The following is a 19,477-nucleotide window of genomic DNA, read 5'->3' as shown; positions in this document are numbered from 1 at the left end:
TGTTTTCATTACCTTTGGCTTTATTGCTTCACAGTGTTCTGAACTGTGACAGAGGTTCCAAGTGATGTGTGTACATTCCCCACAGGGAGGTGAGCCATCCAGGCCGGGGGTCCTGCCACCACCACCACCACCACTCAAGCTGGCGGGTCAGAGCTGAAGAAGGATAAAGCCGGGGCAAAGACAGCTTAGCAACTCCAAGTCATCATGGAAATGAACAGTGCCCTAAGGTACAGTGTCTGGATGTTAGCTGGATAACAGATGTAGTCAATAAATAACTGATAGTACTTTTTTTTTTTTAAAGGTATATTGATTTATTCTGAAGGCAAAGTGACATAGTAACTAAGGAAGTAATTCAGCTTCCATTTGCTGATTTACTCCCTAAATGCCTGTAATAGCCACTGCTGGGCCAGGCAGAAGTCAGGAGGCTGGAACTCCATCCTGTTCTCTCATGTGGATGGCAGGGACTGGAGTACTTAGGCCATCTTTTGCTGCTTTCCTGGGCACATTAGCAGGGAGTTGGATGAGAAGTAGAGCAGCTGGGGCTTGAACTGGAACTCAGATGTGGAATGTGGACACCACAAGCAGTGGCTTAACATGTTGTGCCTCAATGCCTGCCCTGGCAGTATTCGTTTTCCTCTAGTTTCTTAGTAATCATGTGAAATCTTGGCCTTCTGTTAGACTATCACACTGAGGAGTGATATATTACGGTACGTTGTACAAAGGAATACTTCCTTCTCTATGCCCTTATTCTGCTGCATTTAAATATAATTTATTATAGATTGAATATTCCTAATAAAAAAATCTGAAATGTTCCAAAGCCAAAATGTTTTGAACACCGACATGATGCCACAAATGGGAAATTCTACATCATGAAACCTTGTTTCCAGCATAAACTTACTGAAGGTTTTGCATAAAATCACATTTAGTCTATGTGTATTATTAAGTGTATAAAACATTAATACACTTCACAGAGTTGGATCCTATTCCCAAGGTATCTCATATATGAAAATATTTCATAATCTGAAAAATATATGAAATCTGATACATTTCTGGTTCCAAGCATTTCATTTTATGTTTTATTTTTAATTTTTAAATTTTTAAAAAATATTTATTTATTATTTATTTGAAAGTCAGAGTTACACACAGAGAGAAGGAGAGGCAGAGAGAGAGAGAGAGAGAGAGAGAGAGAGAGAGAGAGAAAGAAAGAGGCCCTTCGTTCGCTGGTTCACTCCCCAACTGGCTGCAACGGCCAAAGCTGTGCTGATCTGAAGCCAGAAGCCAGCCGATTCTTTTGGGTCTCCCATGCGGGTGCAGGGGCCCAAGGAGTTGGACCATCCTCCACTGTTGAAGCATTTTAGATAAGGTATATTCAACCTGTATTATGGCTGAATCAGCATCTGAAAGATGATGCATGACATTCTAAGAGTGGCTCTATGTTTGAGAGCTGTACTATGACTTTCTTCTAACTTCATATAAAAAAATGAAGTTCAACAAAAGCAATTGACTCCAGATCAAATTATGGCAGTATGGTACTTTATGCCCTGTCCCAAGAGCCCATCAAAGCTCATAAAAACTATATTCTTTCGCCGGCGCCGTGGCTCAGTAGGCTAATCCTCCGCCTTGCGGCGCTGGCACACCGGGTTCTAGTCCCGGTCGGGGCACCAATCCTGTCCCGGTTGCCCCTCTTCCAGGCCAGCTCTCTGCTATGGCCCGGGAAGGCAGTGGAGGAGGCCCAAGTGCTTGGGCCCTGCACCCCATGGGAGACCAGGATAAGCACCTGGCTCCTGCCATCGGATCAGCGCAGTGCGCCGGCCGCAGCACGCCTACCGCGGCGGCCATTGGAGGGTGAACCAATGGCAAAAAGGAAGACCTTTCTCTCTGTCTCCCTCTACTGTCCACTCTGCCTGTCAAAAAAAACAAAAAAACAAAAACAAAAACTATATTCTTTTATGAATGTTACCAAAAATAGTAAATAAAATGTTTGAGAGGTAGGTGCTTGGCACATAGGTTAACACATCACTTGGCGATGATGGCTCAAGTACTTGGGTCCCTGTCACCCACATAGAAGACCTGAATTGAGTTTCAAGATCTTGGCTTTGGCTTGGCCTAGCCCTGGCTATTGCCATTTTAGGAGTAGGTCAATGAATGGAAGATCTCTGTGTTTTGCTCTTTCCTACTCTCTTATCTTTCCAGCTTTTTAAAAAAATTTTTAAATAAAATTTGCACATATTTTATCTAAGATTTAATGGGCTGTGTCTCAGATTTTCAGTCAACTTTCAGTTGGCTTTTTTTTCTTTTTAAAGATTATTTATTAGAGAGGTGGAGAGAGGGAGAGACAGAGAGAGGTCTTCCAATCACTGGTTCACTTCCCAAATAGCTGCAATGTTTGGAACTGGGCCTATCTGAAGCCAAGAGCCAGGAGTGTCTTCCATGTTTCCCATGTGGGTACAGGGGTTCAAGCAATTGGGCCATCCTCTGCTGCTTTTCCCAGGCCATAAGGAGGGAGCTGGATCAGAAGAGGAGCAGCCAGACTTGAATAGGTGCCCATGTGCGATGCTGGAGCTGCAGGCAGAGGCTTAAACTACTACACCATAGCACCGGCCCCTCCAATTTTCAAATGGAATGAAAATAAATACCTTTAAAAATTTTTGTGGGGGGCCAGCACAGTGGCATAGCAGGTAAAGCTGCTGCCTAAGGAGCCAGCATTTCATATGGGCACCAATTGGAGTCCTGGCTGCTGTTCTTCCAATCCAGCTCTCTGCTATGGCCTGGGAAAGCAGTAGAAGATGTTCTAGGCCGGCGCCGTGGCTTAACAGGCTAATCCTCCGCCTTGCGGCGCCGGCACACCAGGTTCTAGTCCTGGTTGGGGTGCCGGATTCTATCCCAGTTGCCCCTCTTCCAGGCCAGCTCTCTGCTATGGCCCGGGAAGGCAGTGGAGGATGCCTTGCACCCGCAAGGGAGACCAGGAGAAGCACCTGGCTCCTGGCTTTGGATCAGCGCGATGTGCCGGCCGCAGCAGCCATTGGAGGGTGAACCAATGGCAAAAAAGGAAGACCTTTCTCTCTGTCTCTCTGTCTCTCTCACTATCCACTCTGCCTGTCAAAAAAAAAAAAAAAAAAGATGTTCTAAGTACTAGGGCCCCTGAACCCACGTGGGCAACCTGGAAGACGCTCCTGGCTCCTGGCTCTTGGCTTTAGATTGGCATATCTCTGGCCATTTCAGCCATTTGGGGAGTGAATCAGAAGATGGAAGACTTCTCTCTGCCTCTCCTCTCTCTGTCTGTAACTCTATTTCTCAAACAAATAAACAAAAAAATAAAATTTTTAAAAACAATCTTTAGGGGCTGGTATCCTGGCTGCGGCACTGGCATCCCATATGGGTGCCGGTTCTAGTCCTGGCTGCTCCTCTTCCAATCCAGCTCTCTGCTATGGCCTGGGAAAGCAGTAGAAGATGTCCCAAGTGCTTGAGCTCCTGCACCCACGTGGGGGATCCGGAAGAAGCTCTTGGCTCCTGGCTTCGGATTGTTGCAGCTCCAGCTGTTGTGTCCAATTGGGGAGTGAACTGGCAGATGGAAGACCTTTCTCTCTGTCTCTCTCTCTCCTTCTGCCTCTCCTTCTCTCTCTGTAACTCTGACTTTCAAGTAAATAAATAAATCTTAAAAAAAATTTTTTTTAGATATTTGATATATATGTGTTTTGGTGAAAGAGCTTAAAAGTTTTGTTAGGACCTAGTTTTTTCCCTTCTATATTTGCCAGTCCATTTTCTTTGAGGAGTCCTCTTCCTCCTTCCCCCCACTAACTGATAATCCCCTTGGATGTGGACCCCATGCTGGTAACTCAGTCTTCTAGGTCAGATTCTGTGGTCTCGTGATACCATCTCTACCTAGATGAAGAACTAGACTCCTGATTGTGCACTACAAGGGGAGTCTGTCCTTGGCTCCAGTTGATCGGTTAAATTCCTTTTATTAATGGCTTGGATGGCACTGTGAACTTTTCCTCTCATAGCTCAAAGAGTAGCTTGCAAACCTTATCCTATGCATCTTAGCATCTTGGCCTGTTGTAGTTATTGAAGAAATGACTGAATACTGTCATAGTTTGAATATGATTTTGGCCCCAAACTCTTCAGGACCAAACACCAAAATTATCACTTAATGATACTAAGAGGATGGAAACCTAATCCAACTATAGTGGTTAGGAGGTGAGGCCTAGTGGGAGGCCATAGGTCATTGATGGTGTGCTCTCAGAAGGTAATTCTTTGAGAGGATTGTTAGAAACCTGAGTGGGGCTGATCCTTGCTCTGCTCCCTGGCTTGTCACATAATCTTTCCTCCACCATTTCTATCTCCAACCCCACTAGATGTTAAGACAATGGGAAGGTCTAGTCTTGGACAAAAATGTGAGCTAAATGAAACTTTTCTCTCGATAAAATCAGTTGCCTTAAGCATTTTGTTGTCATAATGAAAAACTGACTCATGTAGGTGTTGGACAACATGGTTGATGAAACTGAACTGTTTACGAAATTGATGAAATTTGGAGATTGGCTTTAAAATAGGAAGTGAGGCCAGCTCCCATTTGAAATACAAATCTTAGATCTCAAACAGACACCTTAGTATACCTGGGATAAAATACGGTTACTTCTCTTAGTATTTGTTGGATGGCCAGTCGACTTTGTAAAGATTTTGCTTAATTTCTTTCAGGCCCATACACATCATTTTCTGACTGGTTGAGTACTCATTATGTGTTTTGTGGGCAAATTATGGAAAGGTAGATCAGAATATTGACTTCTGGACCTATATAAAATTTTGAGGAGTCAAAGCAAATTGTAATTATAAAGACTTGCTTGTAGACACTCTTATTGTATTATTCCTGGTATGTAAATATCTTTTACCCTCTTTGCAGAGTGTTTTGGAAACAGAGGAAGTGGAATTTAAGAAAATCAATATTTGATTCAGATGTGTATCTTCCACTTTCAATCAGCAAAAAGTCTTCTAAAAAGAAAAAGTCAAAACTCTCGAAAAGAATTAAAGACCAGGAGGAGCAGCAGGCCCATGACCTCATGATCACATTCCCCTGTTCCACATGCAAACAGGAAATTGATATACCTGGTATTTTTGGTCATAAAAAGCAACATATAGCTTTGGCTACGTTGGGTTTCCAATGGATGGGTGGAAAGACACCACAGCTCTCAATGGTTGCTAGTCACAGACAGTTTATAATTTCTAAAGTAATGTCATCTTTTATATTCAATGAAAAAATCCTACAGATAATTAACGATGCTTTTGAGGTACTTAGGAAGAAACAAATACCAGGATACTATAAGATTTTAGATAGCATTGACAGGAGCTCCACAATCTCTCAAAAAATCTGTCATCTGTTAATTAAAGGAGTAGCTATTTGTGAAGACGGGAATTCTACATGGAGGCATGACATGAATGATAAATACACTATAATGAATAACTTTGGCAATAAACCCAATGTGTGTTTTTTTGGTTTGTTTGATGGATATTATGGTACTGCAGCAGTCGACCTTGCATCAGTGGAACTACCAGTTTTACTCCTCCATCAACTTGCCAAATTTGATCCTTCCTACCAAATGACACCCGAACAGCAACAAATGATCGATTCCTTTCATACCGTGTTTAGAAAAGAATACACAGCAATCGAAGATCTCTTCTCTTCCATACACAAAAGGACAAGAGGGCTGAGGAGTGAGTATGAGAACATACACAAAGCCTTTGCAAAAGCATTTTGGAGAATGGATAGACTTTTACGGCTTGGAAGGAAAGAAGTATCTAGGATTCGATGGAGTGGCTGTTCTGCAGTTACTTGTATATTAGAGGGCAGCATTAAAAATCCTCAGGCTAAAAAAAATTGGAAAGCAGCCAGTAACACTGATAGATTGACAGTCCCTTCTCCGACGACGCCACAGATAGTTTCTGGAGTATTACACATTGCAAACACTGGTATGTACATTGAATCACACTATATAACAATTTAGCATAAAATTTTTAAATTTATTTTATTTGAAAGAGTTACAGAAAAAGGGACAGAGAGACAAGGACAGTGATCTTCAATCCACTGGTTCACTTCCCAAATGCCCACAACAGCTGGGCCTGGACCAGGCCAAAGCCAGGAAACTAAAACCCAATTCTGGTCTCCCATGTGGGTGTCAGGAACCCAAGGACAGGAGTAACATTAGTAGGAAGCTGGAATCATAAGCAGAGCTGGGATTCAAACCCAGGCCCTTTAATATGGGATATGGAGGTCTGAAGTAGTTTCTTAACTGCAGTGCCAAATGTCCATCTTACCTTACCATTTTTGATTCCTAGACCCAAATCCTTCTTGCTTCCAGAATTATTTAGTGATTTACTGGTGCCTAGAAATTTCATTGACCAATTTAAGAAACAATAAATAGCCACAGTTTAATTGCAGATTATAGGCACAAAAATAGTTGTAATTATTTTTCAGAGAGGCACAGATATAATGTGATAAAAAATTTGCATTTTCTAAACACAGTAGCTATGAGTTGTTGATGAAGATGAAAAGTAAATCTACTACATATGCTTAGGCTTGAACAATATGAATGCATTTCACATACTTCCTTTCAGGAAAATGGAGTTACAGATGGAGAGAGGGAGAGACAGAGGGAAAGGTCTTCCATTCACTGGTTCACTCTCCAAATAGCCACAATGGCTGGAACTGGGCTGATCTGAAGCCAGGAGCCAAGAAGCCAGGAGCCAGGAGCCAGGAGCTTCTTCTGGGTCTCCCACATGGGTACAGGGGCCCATGCACTTGGGCCATCTTCCACTGCTTTCCCAGGCTGTTAGCAAGGAGCTGGATTGGAAGTGGTGTAGCCGGAATTTGAACTAGCACATTTATGGGGTGCCAGTGCCACAGGTGGTAGCTTAACCTGCTATACCACAGTGCCAACCCTAGAAAGGTTTATTTTTTAAATATTTTTTAAAATTTATTTTAAAGGGGGAGTTATATAGAGAGAAAGAAAGAGAGAGAGAGAGAGAGAGAGAGAGAGAGAGAGAGATTCACCTTCCATCTGCTCATTCACTCCCTGAATGGTTGCAACAGTCAGGGCTGGTCCAGGATAACTCCAGGAAGCTCCAGGAGTCTGGAGCTTCCTCCGGATCTCCTACGTGGGTATAGGGACACAAGCACTTGGGCCATCTTCTACTGTTTTCCCAGGCATGTTAGCAGGGTGCTGGTTTGGAAGTGGAGGAGCTGGGTCTCTAACTTGTGCCCATATGGAATGCCAGCGTCACAGGTGGAGGCTTAACCTGCTCCACCATAACGCTGGCCCCAGGTAAGTTTTTGATGATTAACATAGTTGCTCAAACTGTTTGGTTATTCTAATAATAAATACATTTGTAATAGACCATTCTGATGCTCACTGGACAAGTAGTTTCAGTTTCATCACAGAGAGAATAACACATAATTCATGCTTCAGTTTTATGGGTATGTATTTTTTTTCTATAATATTGGCTGTGTTATTTTAAATTTATTTCACAAAGCAATTGTACTGATCATCAGTGCTTAAGGTCTTAGCCTAGGAGCTTTCCAAAATGGAAATTTCAGAAGTTAAAAGTTTTTGTCAAAGTCATCCTGAGTTCCAGGAGACGCTAAAGTAGGATTCCACTATCTTTTTTATGGATGAATTACTGTTAGTGATAGTGTTCACTTATTCAGCACTGAGTACATAATAATTTCCACTTTTTTTTTTTTTTTAATTTTTGACAGAGTGCACAGCGAGAGAGAGACAGAGAGAAAGGTCTTCCTTTGCCGTTGGTTCACCCTCCAATGGCTGCCACGGCCAGCGCTGCGGCTGGCACACCGCGCTGATCCAAAGGCAGGAGCCAGGTACTTATCCTGGTCTCCCATGGGGTGAAGGGCCCAAGCACTTGGGTCATCCTCCACTGCACTCCTGGGCCACAGCAGAGAGCTGGCCTGGAAGAGGGGCAACCGGGACAGAATCTGGCGCCCGGACCGGGACTAGAACCCGGTGTTCCTGGCGCCCCAGGCGGAGGATTAGCCTAGTGAGCCAAGGCGCCGGCCCACATTTAGTCGTCTAACAACTCTCTTATCTGACGATATCTACATATTGTTAATTCAGTGTTTCCGATGAGAACATGGACACTTGGGAAAGTGAGATCATTCGTTTAAGGTCTCAGATATGAGGGAATTGAACTGGAAATCAAGGCCACTATATTAAGTAACCTCTCAAGGGAATTCCTCCCAGAGTGTAAGGAGCCTGGGCCCCAGGGAGTGGGACTTTGTAGCAGAGATGGCTTTGTGAGGACCAGATACTTACAAATATGTTTGAAATGTCAAGGTCCCTGAAAGTTTTGTCTGAGCCAAATGTGAAGTTTTCAGATAAAGCAATATCCAGAAGCCAAGTGCGATGTCTGTTACTCTGAGATGCTACATGGCTTCACAGACTGATAGTTTTCAGATTTCAGGCCAATAGGAGACCTCAGTCATAGCCTTGGAATTGGGACCCCTATTAGAAAATTTCATTAGATGTCAGTATTACTGTAAAATTAAGTGAGAGATGGACGTCATCATTAAATGTCTAGTACAGAATGATTCACTGTTTCAAGACTCGTTACCATGTACTTGGTTCTGATATCCAGATCAAACACTTGGTTGGATTTAATTTTCAGGCCTACACAATTGTTTTAAACTGATTTCATGCAGGAATTCCATATCTTAATAGAAACACATATACAGGAAAAAAATTCATATTGCAAAAGGGAGAAGCTGAGGTCATGATTTATATTACACAAAAGAGTTCTTGAAAAAAAGGCATTTAAAATGGGTTTCTTACAGCCAACTAAAAAAATGAATTTTCACACAAATTTATCACAACATATTTTGTATTTTTTTTTTAAGATTCATTTATTTATTTGAAAGTCAGAGTTACACAGAGAAAGGAGAGGCAGAGAGAGAGGTCTTCCATCCTCTGGTTCACTCACCAATTGGCTGCAATGGCCGGAGCTGTGCCGATCCAGAGCCAGGAGCCAGGAGCTTCTTCCGGGTCTCCCACATGGGTGCAGGGGCCCAAGGACTTGTGCCATCTTCTACTGCTTTCCCAGGCCATTGCAGAGAGCTGGATTGGAAGTGGAGCAGCAGGGTCTCGAACTGACACCCATATGGGATGCTGTCACCTTCAGGCCAGGGTGTTAACCTGCTGTGCCTCAGCGCTGGCCTCATATTTTGTATTTATAAAGCAAGATCATTGATAGGAAGGAAATTAATTTGTGTGTATGTGAGTGTGTGAAATTCCTGAGAGACTAGTGTTGTCACAACTCTGGAATTAAAAAAAATAATCTTTACCTTATGATGAAACGTTAGAGTGAGTATAATGATTAAGCCACTGAATAAATATTGAATTTGTGTTTGTGGAAAAGGTACTCCCAAACTGATATTCTTGATTTTTTTTTTTTTTTAACAGGCAGAGTGGGCAGAGAGAGAGAGAGAGAGAGAGAGGTCTTCCTTTACCATTGGTTCACCCTCCAATGGCCGCTGCGGTCAGTGCGCTGTGGCCGGTGCACCGCGCCGATCCGAAGGCAGAAGCCAGGTGCTTCTCCTGGTCTCCCATGCGAGTGCAGGGCCCAAGGACTTGGGCCATCCTCCACTGCACTCCTGGGCCACAGCAGAGAGCTAGACTGACTGGAAGAGGAGCAACCGGGACAGAATCTGGCGCCCTGACCGGGTCTAGAATCCGGTGTGCCGGCGCCGCAGGTGGAGGATTAACCTATTGAGCTGCGGCGCTGGCAGATTTTTTTGTTCTTAGCACTTCTCATTTATATTGTATTTTACAATTGTTTTGGTATTTTTGTCTTTTACATAATTTAATCATTATAAGATGAATACACATACACATGCTACCGGCAGGGGGAGGGTGGCAGAGAGAAAAGTTGAAATTTTCCTTAGTATATAAGATAAGGTAACTGCATGTAGGACTATTCGAGGACCAAAATGCTTCCCAAAGTGGCTGCACTATTTTGCTATCCCAACAATGTGGATGAGGGTTCTTATTTTTCCACATTCTCCTCATATTACTCTTTTAGATCTGGCCATCTTAGTATCAAGTTCTGTCTTATTCTGATTTTGATTTGCATTTCCCCAATGACTAATGATGTTGAGCCTTTTCCATGAGCTTATTAATCATTTGATTATCTTCCTTAGAGAAATGCTATGCTATTCAAATATTTTGTTTATTTTCAGAATCAGGTTGTTGTGTTTTTTATAATTTATATACAAATTCTTTATCAGATATATGATTGGCGATGTTTCCGTCCATTCCTTAAATTGTTTATTCACTTTCTTAATGATGTCCTTTGAAGCAAAAATGATTTTAATTTCCATGAAGTCCAATTTATCAATTTTGCTGGTGTTATTGCTAGTACATTAGGTGTTAAATATAAGAAGCCATCATTAAATGAAAGGTGAAAAAATTTACACTTGTGTTTTCTTCCAGGAGTTTTATAGTTTTATCTTTCACATTCAGGCTTATGATCCATTTTGAGTTACGAGATAGGGGTCCAACTTCAAAAATTTGCATGTGAACATTAAGATGTCCTAAGACTGCTTGCTGAACAGATTTTTTTTTCCATTGAATTGTGATATTGCTTTTACTAAAAAGCCAATTGATCAATGTAAAGGCTTATATCTAAGGTCTCTATGTTGATTTGGTCCCATTGATCTGTAAGTCTATTCTTATACCTTATCCTTGATGCCTCCAGCAATTGGATTCTCCAGCTTTGAAATTTTCAACTTTGAGCTTTAAACTTTTCTTTTTCAAGATTGTTTTACATATTCTAGGTCCATTGTTTTCCATATAAATTTCTTTTTTAAAGATTTTATTTATTTATTTGAGAGGTAGAGTTACAGACAGAGAGGGAGAGGTCTTGCATCCACTGGTTCACTCCCCTAATGGCCCTTGGAGATGAGCTGATCCAAAGCCAGGAGCCAAGAGCTTCTTCCGAGTCTCCAACATGGGTGCAGAGGCCCAAGCACTTAGGTCATCTTCTACTGCTTTCCCAGGCATTAGCAAAGAGCTGGATCAGAAGAGGAGCAGCTGGGACTGGAACCAGCACCCATATGGGATGCTAGCACTGCAGGCAAAGGATTTATCTACTGCACCACAGTGCCAGTCCTTCCATACAAATTTAAGATCAGCTTATTAGTTGCTAGAGTCCAAGGGGGACCTCCCATCCATTGGTTCAGTCTCCAAATGACTGTAGCAGCTGGGGCTAGGCCAAGCTGAAGCGTGGGGACAGGAACTCAGTCCATATCTCTCATGTTGGTGGCAGGGACCCAACTACTTGAGCTAATACCCTGCTGCCTCTCAGGGTGTGCGTTATCAGAAAGTTAGAACCAGGAGCAGAGCACTCCGATAGGGATGTGTGCATACCAAGCACAAGTGCCCCCCTTATACTTTATTCTGTTTGATGTTACTTTAAATGTTATTTTAAATCTTTTTTTAAACCAGAGCGTTTATTGCTTGACTAATTGTTGAAATTCTCAAGATGAACTGGCTGCACCAACTGCCCTCTCAGGTTTAGGTGTTGTTCCTTCATGGAGTCCAGGCCTGAATCTGTGGTATACAATTTTTAGGTGCCTCATCCGACCAGTCCCAGTAGTATTTTGTCTTTTAGCCTTGGCACTCCAGTTATACTTTCTCTTGTTCTTGGCAGGGTAGCCACATTTGCCACTGGTCGACTTCTGAAGGTGGTGGGCCTTAGAGCCGCAGCGGTGGCACAGCGTGTGCGTCTTGTTGCGATGCTTTCCAAATGATAACATTTCCTTCGTCATCTCGCTTCTGCAGCCAAGACCAAAAAGCCCATAGTTTTTTTTTTTTTTGGACAGGCAGAGTGGACAGTGAGAGAGAGAAACAGAGAGAAAGATCTTCCTTTGCTGTTGGTTCACCCTCCAATGGCCGCCACGGCCGGCGCATGGCTCTGATCCGATGGCAGGAGCCAGGTATTTCTCCTGGTCTCCCATGGGGTGCAGGGCCCAAGCACTTGGGCCATCCTCCACTGCACTCCCTGGCCACAGCAGAGAGCTGGCCTGGAAGAGGGGCAACCGGGACAGGATCGGTGCCCCGACCAGGACTAGAACCCGGTGTGCCGGCGCCGCAAGGCGGAGGATTAGCCTAGTGAGCCGTGGCGCCGGTGAAATAGACTGCTTTTGAACTCACCAATGTTTTCTTCTATTTGATCTAGCTTGCTACTGATGTAATCAGCCTTTAATTTCATTTTTCATAAAAGATTTATTTATTTATTTGAAAGGCACCGCTACAGAGAGAGGAGAATAAGAAGGAGGAGGAGGAGGAGAGAGAGAGAGTGATAGAGAGAGAGAGAGAGAGGAAATCTATTCACCGGTTGACTCAACAAATGGTCACAATGGCCAAGACTGGGCCAGGCAGAAGCCAGGAGCCAGGAGCTTCATCCCAGTCTCCCACATGTGTGGCAGGGACCAAATACCTGGTCCATTTTCTTTCTTTCTTTTTTTTTTTTTTTAAATTTTTGACAGGCAGAGTGGACAGTGAGAGAGAGACAGAGAGAAAGGTCTTCCTTTTGCCGTTGGTTCACCCTCCAATGGCCGCTGCGGTAGTGCGCTGCGGCCGGCACACCGCGCTGATCCGATGGCAGGAGCCAGGTGCTTCTCCTGGTCTCCCATGGGGTGCAGGGCCCAAGCACTTGGGCCATCCTCCACTGCACTCCCTGGCCACAGCAGAGAGCTGGCCTGGAAGAGGGGCAACCAGGACAGGATCGGTGCCCCGACCGGGACTAGAACCCGGTGTGCCGGCGCCGCAAGGCGGAGGATTAGCCTAGTGAGCCACGGCGCCGGCCCTGGTCCATTTTCTACTGCTGTCCTAGGTGCATTAGCAGTGAGTTGGATTGGAAGTGAAGTAGCCTGGACTTGAACCAGTGCTTACATGGGATACCAGTGTTGTAGGTGGTAGCTTAACTCACTGCACCACAATGCCAGCCCCTAATTTCACATTTTTAATTTTACCTCTCAGTGGGTTTTTTCTTGGTGTTGTTTGATTACATCCCTTTTTCAAATCTCTCTCTCAGAATATTGAATTGCTTCTCCATGTTCTCTTGGATTTTGTTGAGTTGCCTTAAAATCTTGAAATTTGGGGCTGGTGCTGCAGCTCACTAGGCTAGTCCTCCACCTGCGGCGTGGGTACCCTGGGTTATAGTCCCAGTTGGGGCGCCAGATTCTGTCCTGGCTGCTCCTCTTCCAATCCAGCTCTCTGCTGTAGTCTGGGAAAGCAGTAAAAGATGGCCCAGGTCCTTGGGCCCCTGCACCCACATGGGAGACCAGGAGGAAGCACCTGGCTTCTGGCTTCAGATCGGTGCTACGCCGCCCATAGCGGCCATTTGGGGGGTGAACCAATGCAAGGAAGACCTTTCTCTCTGTCTTTCTCTCTCTGTCACACTGTCTATAACTCTACGTGTCGAAAAAAATCTGCATCCAAACATTTGCAAATTTCAATTCTTAGATGGTTGGTTTCTGGCACCTGATTTTGCCCTGTGGGTGAGGTCACAGTTCCCTGGAAGTTTTTTGGCATTTTAAAAAAGATATTTATTTATTTACTTACTTATTTGAAAGTCCGAGTTACAGAGAGAGGGAAAGATAGAGAGAGAGCTGTTCCATCTGCTGGTTCACTCTCCAGATGGCCAAAATGGCCCAGGCTGAGCCAGGCTGAAGCCAAGAGCCAAGAACTTCATCCAGGTCTCCCATGGGGATGGCAGGGGCCCAAACACTTGGGCAATCATCCACTGTTTTTCCCAGACCATCAACAGGGAGCTGTATCAGAAGTGGAGCAAGCGGTACACAAGCCACTGCTCACATGGGATGCTGGCATTGCATGTGGCAGCTTTACCTGCTGTGTCACAACACTGGCTCTTCCCTGGAAGTTCTTGATGCCAGTTTGTATACGATGTCATCTGTGCATTGAAGCACTAGTTATTAGGGAAATCTGGGTTTGTTCGTGGATGTTTTTCTAGAAATTCTAAGCACTCTATTTTCTCTGAGCCTATGGCTATTTCAGGGCTAGACAGCACCCTATGTTGTGGGTGTTCCAGGTTGCTGGGGATGTATTTTTACAGACTCAATCTTAGAACACTTCCCCAACAGAGATTTGTCCAGATCTGTAGCTGATGAACTGAGAAAGTGTCTGAAAAGGGGAAGTCCGTCCTTCCCTTGGTATGTGGTAGGCTTAGACTTCTTGCGCTGTGTCCATGAATTCCACAATGCTAGATTGTATCCAGAACCCTTAGCCCACCAAGACCAAAGCTTACTCTGCTATGGTCTGTCTGCTGCTGAATTGGGCTCACCACCTGATGCCACATCTCCTGGCAATTGGTGATGTTGGCTGGTGTGTAAAACTGCTCATCTGGGCCAAATTATGGCTCAGCAGGTAGTCACTGCCTGCAGTGACAGCATTCCATACAGGCGCTGATTCATGTCCTGGCAGCTCCACTTCTTATCTAGCTCTCTGCTAATGGCCTAGGAAAAACAGTGGAAGATGGTCTCAGTGCTAGAGCCCCCACTACCTCCCTGGGAGATCTGGAAGAAACTCCTGGTTCCTGGTTTCTGCTTGGCCCAGCTCTGGCTGTTGCTGCCATCTGGCAAGTAAAGCAGTGGATGGAAGACTCTCTGTGTGTCTCTCACTTTCTCTCTCTGTAGCTCTGACTTTCAGATAAATAAATACATCTTTAGACAAACAACAAAGCTCTGCTCTCCAGGACCATGGAACTCTGCTGGGCACCGAGGCAGATCTAGATGCCCCATCTGCAGTTGCTAGCCTGGGGACAAGGACCGTTAGGATCTATTCTTTGCTGAGTTCTATCTACCTGGCACCAATTCCTAAAGAAGCCTTCTGATTCTTTGCCATTTGTCCAGGGTTGCAGGAGAAGTGACAGAGGTAGCTCCTCATCTCAGGCAGGCTCTGCATGGCTCACACCTGGATCTTACACACATCAACCCCTGTGCAATGCTGGGGGTGCACACCAGACCTGCAAGAGGCTGGTGGTGATGAACATCAAAGCAAGATTTTTCAGTGGGCTCAGGTCTCCACCTGATACCTACTGGGTCCAGTCCAGAGACTGTCCACAAGTAAGCGGCCCCATATATCGGAAACCACTAAGATCTGCCCAGCACTGTGTCCCACAGCACAGCCCTGTGTTGCCAGGTTTCTGCCCAGGTTGGGTCTCCCAGATTGGCACCATGCCGGTCACACCTGGGTTCCACGTTTAGAGGTCCTGACAAAGTCCAGGAAGCGCCCACATGCCCCCAGAGACTGGCATGGTGTACTATGCCAAAATGTGCCTGACCTCCTGGAGTGCAGGCCTCTGCCTGATATTGGACAAGTCTGGGTTCAGTCTGTGACCACTGGCCAGCAGCTAGAGGCCTTTGGACTGTATCGGGGCCGGGGCTTGACCCAGCAGGCCAGGCTCTGAGCTCAGAGGTTTGGTCCTACGCTTCCTCTTCTGGCTTTTCTGCACAGCTGGAGTTTCACATTCTGTACGTGCCTGGCTGAGGAAGCTTTAAATTATCACCCCACAGGTGAGTGGGGAAAGCCAGGGCTGAATCCAAATGAATTTTTTCGCAGTGAGCCTGACGCTGGGTTTCAGTCTCCTCCCTATCCCAAGCAGGAGGCATCCTGCCTGCCACACACCGTGGAGTTTCAGGGAGGTGTGACCGAGGCAGCTGTTTCCTTCTTGTTTTCTTTCTTTTTCTCAAATTTAAATTTATTTCTTTTATAAATAGTCATTTTATTTAATTGAAAGAGAAACAGGGTTGAGGGGGAGAGAATAAAAGAGAAAGACTAAGCTTCTATCTGCTGGTTCACCCTGAAAATGGCTGCAATGGCTAAGAGGGGGTCCAGGTCCAAACCAAGAGCCAAAAACTCCACCTGGTTTCCCATGTAGGTGGCAGAGGCCCAACTACCTGGGCTGTCTTCTCTTGCTTTCCCAGGTGCATGGAATGCTGGTGTTGCAGGTGGCAGCTTTACCAGCTGTGCTACAATCCCAGCCCCTTTGTTTTCTTCAAGGAGACTTTTCTTATGGTTATAATAAGACAAGGCACTCTGGCCTCTCACCTGGCCTTGGTAGCTGTGGTGAAAGTGACAATGTGTGTGTATTCCTCGTTACATTGGTCTCTTTGTGGGGAAGTGCTCACTGGAGCCTGTTGCTCAGCTGTCTTGTCAGTTCCATTCATTATCTTTATAATTTTTTAAGGTTTATTTTATTTTAAAGATTTATTTACCTATTTGCAAGTCAGAGCTACACAGAGAGAGGAGAGGCAGAGAGAAAGAGAGAGAAGGAGACGTCTTCCATCTGATGGTTCACTTCCCAGTTGGCCCAACTGGATTGGAAGTGGAGCAGCCGGGCCTCGAACTGGCTCCCAATATGGGATGCAGGTGCTTCAGGCCAGGGTGTCAAGCTGCTGCGCCACAGCGCCGGCCCCAAGGTTTATTTTACTGAAAGGCAGAATTACATAGAGAGATCTTTCATCTGCTACTTCATTCGCCAAATGGCCACAACAGCCAAGGCTGGGCCAGTCAGAGCCAGGAGCAGGAGCTTCTTCTGGGTCTCTCACATGGGTGCAGGGGCCCAAGCATTTGGGCCATCCCCCACTGCTTTCCTATGTACATCAGCAGGAAACTGGATTAGAATCAGAGCAGCCGGGGCATGATCTGGCGTCCATATGGGATGCTGATGCCACAGGTGGCAGCTTTACTCGCTGTACCACAGTGCTGGCCCCTCACTCATTATCTTTAATTCATTTTTTCTACAAATTTTGGGCTACCTTTGTATTATGCTGTTGTTTACAAGGACTGTTTAGTGATGTCTGTTAGTAAGTGTTGCTTTACAGTATTCATGTTTTCTAGTTCCTTGTTGATCTTTTTCTTAGCTGTTCTATCCATTATTGAACACAGAATGTTGATGATGTCAACTACTATGACAGATGGATTATCTATTTCTGTTGCCATTCTGTCCATTTTTGCTTCTTACATTTTGGGATTCTGTGCTTAGGTGTATGTTTTTATAATTATGTCTTGTTGATAGATTTGATCTTTTCATTGCTTTAAATGTTCTTCTGTCATTTGCAATAATTTCTATATTAAAGTGATGATACAAGTAAATTTGTTCCAGCTCTTCTTTGCTTATTGTTGGAGTAGTATATATGTTTTCATCTTTTTACCAATTATTTCAACTCAGTTATGTCTTTGAATCCACAGAGTCTATTTAATAGCATATAGCTGAGGGGCCGGCACTGTGGCATAATGGGCTAAGCCTCCGTCTGCAGCGCTGGCATCCCATATGGGTGCCATTTCTAGTCCCGGCTGCTGCTCTTCCTATCCATCTCTCTGCTACGGCCTAGGAAAACAGTAGAAGATGGCCCAACTCCTTGGGCCCTGCACCTGTGTAGGAGACCTGGAAGAGACTCCAGACTCTTGGCTTTAGATCGGTAGAGCTCTGGCCATTGTGGCCATTTGGGGAGTGAACCAGCAGATGGAAGACCTCTCTCTGCCTCTCTTCTCACTGTCTGTAACTCCACCTCTCAAATAAATAAGATCTTTAAAAAAATAGCATATAGTTGAGACTAGTTTGTGTTAGTTTTCTGTGACTGTTAGGAAATTAAATAAATTTGGTGACTTCAACAATAGAAATTTATTCTTTCACAGTTTGAGAAGTCCAAAATCGTATAGACTGAATCAAGATGTGAACAAGGGAGTGTTCCTTCCAGAGGACCTACTGGAGAATATATTCCCTGCTTCTCACAGCTTGTGTTGGCTGACAGCTTTACCTGATTGTGGCAACATAACAGCAATCTCTACTTTTGTAGTCTCATTTCATCTACATTTTCTGTGTCTGTTGAAAATCTCTCTTCTGATTGTATTTATGACCCACCTGGACAATCCAGTAGGTACAATTTAGGCTTATTAATCACTTCTTTGAACTATTTACCAATAGGGTAACAAACTTGATATCTTAAGGACCATTATTTGGCCTGTTACCAGCTTTTCTTTTTGTCTCCATTCTGCAAACCTCGGACTTTCAAATCCACTTATATTTAATGTAATTACTGGGGTCAGCATTGTGGCAGCTTAGCTAAAGCTTCTGCTTTTGATGCCAGCATCCCAAATGGGTGCCAACACCAGATGCTCCACTTCCAATCCAGCTCCCTGCTAATGCATCTGGGAAAGCAGTGGAAGATGGCTCAAGTCCTTGGGCTCCTGTACCTATGTGGGACACCCAGAAGAAGCCTCTGGCTCCTGACTTCAGTCTGGCCCAGTCCTGGCCATTGTGGCCATGTAGGGAGTGAGCCAGTGGATGAAAGATCTCCCTCTCTGTCTCTGCCTCTCTCATTTTCTCTAACTGTGCCTTTCAAATAAATAAAATAAGTCTAAAAGAAAAAAATGTAATTATTGATAGGGTAGGATTTATATCTTCCATTTTTCTGTTTTGTATTTGTCTTATGTATTTTGATCTGAAACCAGGAGCCCAGAGCTTCTGGGTTCTCCCTCATGGGTGCAGGGGCCCAAGCACTTGGGCCATCTTCTACTACTTTCCCAGGCCATAGCAGAGAGCTGGATCTGAAGTGGAGCAGCCAGGACTAGAACCAGCACCCATATGGGATGCCGGCGCTGCAGGCAGTGGCTTTACCCTCTATACCACAGCGCCGGCCCCTATCTATTTTTTGATCCTTTACTTTTTCATTACTGCCTTCTTTTGTATTAAATACATATTTTCTGGTATACTGTTTTCATTTTTGTTTCTTTAATTAAATTAAAAATTTATTTTCCTGGTAATTGTCCTAGGGATTAAAGTTAACCACTTAAAAACAATTTGCCTTAGATTAATGCCAACTTAATTTCAATAGTATACAACATTTTTGCTCTGGCATAGCTCTATTCTGTATGCCCCCCACCCCTCCTTTGTACCTCATTTTCATACAAATTACTCCTTTATACATTGCAAGCCTACAAACAGTTTTTTTTTTTTGGGCAGGCAGAGTGGATAGTGAGAAAGAGAGACAGAGAGAAAGGTCTTCCTTTTTGCTGTTGGTTCACCCTCCAATGGCCGCTGCGGCCGGCGCATCTCGCTGATCCGATGGCAGGAGCCAGGTGCTTCTCCTGGTCTCCCATGGGGTGCAGGGCCCAAGCACTTGGGCCATCCTCCACTGCCTTCCCGGGCCATAGCAGAGAGCTGGCCTGGAAGAGGGGCAACCGGGACAGAACCCGGCGCCCCAACTGGGACTAGAACCTGGTGTGCTGGCGCCGCAAGGCAGAGGATTAGCCTGTTAAGCCACGGCGCCGGCCACAGTTTTTTTTTTTTTTTTTTTTTAGATTTTATTTTATTTATTGGAAAAACAGAGTTACAGAGAGAGGTAGAGCCAGAGAGAGAGAGGGAGAGAGAGGTCTACCATTCCACTGGTTCA

The 19,477-nt window shown here is 44.6% G+C and overlaps 2 protein-coding genes across 2 annotated transcripts in view; one reads left to right on the top strand and one right to left on the bottom strand.

Moving 5' to 3' along the window:
- The first annotated feature begins 204 nt into the window (after positions 1 to 204).
- The window catches only part of PP2D1 (protein phosphatase 2C like domain containing 1), a 28,531-nt gene continuing 9,258 nt past the window's right edge, over positions 205 to 19,477 (top strand). Inside the window, exons 1-2 of the mRNA XM_062182426.1 lie at positions 205 to 227; positions 4,898 to 5,961. Coding sequence (XP_062038410.1) covers positions 205 to 227; positions 4,898 to 5,961 — 1,087 coding nt within the window. The remainder of the gene's footprint in view (positions 228 to 4,897; positions 5,962 to 19,477) is intronic.
- On the bottom strand, positions 11,537 to 11,827 carry LOC133749817 (large ribosomal subunit protein eL37-like). Its single transcript, XM_062179165.1, has one exon. The coding sequence runs from the start codon at positions 11,825 to 11,827 to the stop codon at positions 11,537 to 11,539; it is 291 nt and encodes a 96-aa protein (XP_062035149.1).

The sequence above is a fragment of the Lepus europaeus genome, chromosome 2, assembly GCF_033115175.1.
Source record: "Lepus europaeus isolate LE1 chromosome 2, mLepTim1.pri, whole genome shotgun sequence".
NCBI classification, from domain to species: Eukaryota; Metazoa; Chordata; class Mammalia; order Lagomorpha; family Leporidae; genus Lepus; species Lepus europaeus.
Note: the sequence above shows the minus strand (reverse complement) of the source record. Positions and strands in the feature narration are given on the sequence as shown.

Coding starts and splice junctions, on each gene's coding strand:
- LOC133749817 (XM_062179165.1), bottom strand. CDS start 11,827: ATGACGAAGGAAATGTTATCATTTGGAAAGCATCGCAACAAGACGCAC.